We start from the raw sequence: 3,604 nt of genomic DNA on the forward strand, positions 1-3,604 counted from the left end.
TTGAGGTGAAATATTTTATATTATATATTGATTGATATATTATTATTATTATTATCATATACAAATACCGAAATATCTTTATTTGACCCTCTAACTCTAGCACTCTTTATTCTAATTCCATTTTATCTATTCGTTTTCTTTTTTTAATAAAATAAACATGACCCTTTAAGACTTGCACTCTATTTGTTTTCTAACTGCTTGTTTTATATATACATACATACCTCTGACACTAGCTTTCTCTATTCTTTTTCTATTCTATCTCTACAACAAAAAAAACCCTTGCTACGTGTACTGTGTTAAGCTAACCGAGACTCGTCAAAGCACTTGTTTATCATTGCTTTTGTTGATTTTGATTACTTCCATTGTCCTCAATGGATAAAAGCATCTACTAAATAACAATGTAAATGAAATATTCCCTTTTATTATTTATAATAAATAATATTATATTATCCTGACACTAAATTGCATTAATGAAGCCGTGTGCATTACACATGAATAAGAAATGAAGGATTGTGGGTGCAAGCACACCTCATCAGTCCCACAAACAGCATGATCATGAGGAAGTTGGGGGGGTATTCTGCGCGGGATTTGTGACTGTACAGGGGGCAAGGAACACACATCTTCACACAGCCGATGACAGTCGTGGAGAGCATCTGGACAGCACCTGAAAGACAGATATATTTCACAATTTTACTGCGTTTGCTGTACTTTGGCTCAAATAAATGCAGGCTTGGTGAGCAGAAAACATGGTAGTGTATATGTAACGTGTAACAAGGACACCTTAAAATAAACCTAATTTTACTATAGCGATTGTTACATTGTAATTAATCCGTATATAAATGCTCATTTTTGTATGTTTCGCACGTCACTGATATCGTGTCACATCTCATCCAGAAAACTGAAGCCAAAAGCACACGAGCATGTCTTTGTACAGACAGTGGATCTGTGTGTAAGAATCAGTGTTAACTCACCCAGCATGCTCGGCTCTCCCTCCAGCAGAGACAGAATGTACTTGTTGAGGAAGAGCGTGCAGAAGCTGAAGAAGTACCAGAGCGCCAGGTGGGTCAGAGCCCTGGAGCTCCAGACGCCGGCGTCCGCCTCGATCACAGTGGTCTCAGTGATGGTGATCTTGAGCACCGGCTCTCCAGGAGCGCTCTCGCTGCGGGCCAGCAGCACTCGCTCCGACCGCGGCCGGAAGCTGCCCAGCGAGGGCCAGAGCCAGCGTTTCCCGGAGCCGCTCATGCTGCAGGAGCGCGAGGAACACGCTGCTCCACACGGACATCTGCACACATATAAGAGACTGAGACACCAGACCATGGAAAGAAAACGACGGAAGGAATAAACACACGCTACCAGTCAAACTTTTTCAACAGTAAGATTTTTAATGTTTTTAAAGAAGTCTCTTCTGCTCACCGAGCCTGCATTTATTTCATCCAAAGTACAACAATATTGTGAAATATTTTTACTAATTAAAATATCTGTGTTCTATGTGAATATACTTTAAAATATTATTTATTTCTGTGATGCACAGCTGTATTTTCAGCATCATTACTGCAGTCTTCAGCGTCACATGATCTTCAGAAATCATAATAATATGCTGATTTGCTGCTCGAGAAGCATTTATTATTATTATCAATGTTGAAAACAGTTGAGTTCATTTTTTCAGGATTCTTTTGTAACATTACACACTATACCACTCAAAAGCTCGGAGCGGGTATCATTTTTTATGGGAATGAAATGATCAAAATTAACACTTTTATTTGGCAAGAATGCTTTAAATTGATCAAAAGTGATGATAAAGACATTTATAATGTTACAAAAGATTTATTCTATTCTATTTCAGATAAATGCTGTTCTTCTAAACTTTCTACTCATCAAAGAAACCTGAAAAAAATTCTATTTAGATGTTTTCACCATAATAATAAATGTTTCTTGAGCAGCAAATCAGCATATTAGAATGATTTCTGAAGATCATGTGACGCTGAAGACTGCAGTAATGATGCTGAAAATACAGCTGCGCATCACAGAAATAAATTACAGTTTAACACATATTCAAACAGAACACAGATATTTTAAATAGTAAAAATATTTCACAATATTACTGCGTTTGCTGTACTTTGGATCAAATAAATGCTTTAAAAACATTACAAATCTTCCGGTTCAGAAACGTTCGACTGGTAGCGTGTGTTCTCCAAACATGAGTGTTTCGCAGTCATTCAAGGCTTGAATAGCTCGGATTCACACATCTGAGCCAAACCCTAACTGTACTTCTGATCACACCGAAGAGATTTCTGCCTAAAGATTCAGAAATCAATACATTTATTTGAGGAGCAAAATAACAAATGATAAGAATCTTACTTAAATGATATAACTGATCAGAACAGGCTAAAGTTTATGATTAAAACAAGAACAAAAGTTTTCATTCCTCATTGACAGATCCTTGTTCTTGTTTTATGCACGCACTTCATTCTGTTTTGATTTCTCAGTCTTTATTTTGCATCTTTGTAAATGTATCCTGATTTAAGTGTGTTTAGATACTTGTATTAGAAAACAAAACAAATACTGAGAAAGATGTATTCATTTTGTGTAAAGCATGCAGCACATGCGCTCTGCTTTAAGATGAACAGAAAGCCTGTCGGATTCAGTGAGATACATTACATTAAATGCCACTGCATGCTTTACTCAGGCACTTTCCTCAAGTTCATCACATTTGCTGTGTTTCTCTCAAATACAAGTCGTTTAGTTGAAATGACAACAGGTAAAAGTGTCCTAGTACTTGTTGAGTATTTATGGATTCATATATTCAAGAATATGGCCGCAGTGTGCTTGTTTATTTGGACTTTCGATCATTTAAATGGCCTAAAAGCCTATTCCGTTAATGATATTATTTCTCCAACACAATAAATGAGTCAAAAGCAGAAGTCGATAAGGAGCAGTGAGGATTAGACATGGCCACATCGACACTTGATTCTGCTGCATGCAAAATACCAGCACATGTACATGATATAATAGTGTTTAATACAAATATAATACTCAACCCAGTGTGTTCATCCGAGACATTTAATCCACAGTGAAGTACACTTCATCGTCTCTCTCCAGCGACTTCTTCACATGCCTCGATGAACCTGAGGCTAAAGTTCAGCTCAAATCATGTGTGTGTGTGTGTGAGAGAGAGAGAGATAGCGACACGTCTTCAGCACACGGCAGTGTGTGAAAAACAGCTCGTCTCTGCGCGCATTGTTTCTGTTTCCTGATGTTTGAGCGCGAGCTGCGTAACTCTGCGCGGTCTGAGAGCGAGCTGAACCGCCTCCGCTCTCCATCGGGCTGCGCAAGCGGCGCGCAGCTTTGGCCGGAATCACTACATAAACGACAATTTGCGGAAGTTTAAAAACACACACACACACACACACAAAAGTGAGTCTAGCGGCCCGGAAGTTGTCTCCATTTTTCAGTGACGCACGTGACGCATCGCGGACGTCACGTGACACGCCTGAGTTTTCTCTGGCAGACCACCTCTTCAACACCTTTCATTGATTCAGATTAATTTATTTTTTATTATTATTATTTCGTGTTTGTTTTTTTGTTTTTTCATTTTTTGTTATTA

At 38.3% G+C, this 3,604-nt stretch overlaps 1 protein-coding gene across 2 annotated transcripts in view; it reads right to left on the minus strand.

Annotated features, from left to right (window-relative positions):
* The window catches only part of si:ch73-236j9.2 (solute carrier family 35 member E2A), a 12,580-nt gene extending 9,189 nt beyond the window's left edge, over positions 1 to 3,391 (minus strand). The window contains exons 1-3 of one of the 2 annotated variants that reach the window (XM_058785625.1): positions 3,039 to 3,379; positions 972 to 1,282; positions 529 to 664 (exon numbers count right to left, since the gene is read on the minus strand). In XM_058785625.1, coding sequence (XP_058641608.1) covers positions 529 to 664; positions 972 to 1,242 — 407 coding nt within the window. In that variant the 5' untranslated portion in view covers positions 1,243 to 1,282; positions 3,039 to 3,379. Of the gene's footprint in view, positions 1 to 528; positions 665 to 971; positions 1,283 to 3,038 lie in introns of both variants that reach the window. The other variant, XM_058785626.1, reaches the window with a different exon arrangement.
* Between the last annotated feature and the right edge of the window lie 213 nt (positions 3,392 to 3,604).

Source organism: Onychostoma macrolepis, chromosome 08 (assembly GCF_012432095.1).
Source record: "Onychostoma macrolepis isolate SWU-2019 chromosome 08, ASM1243209v1, whole genome shotgun sequence".
Classification (NCBI taxonomy): Eukaryota; Metazoa; Chordata; class Actinopteri; order Cypriniformes; family Cyprinidae; genus Onychostoma; species Onychostoma macrolepis.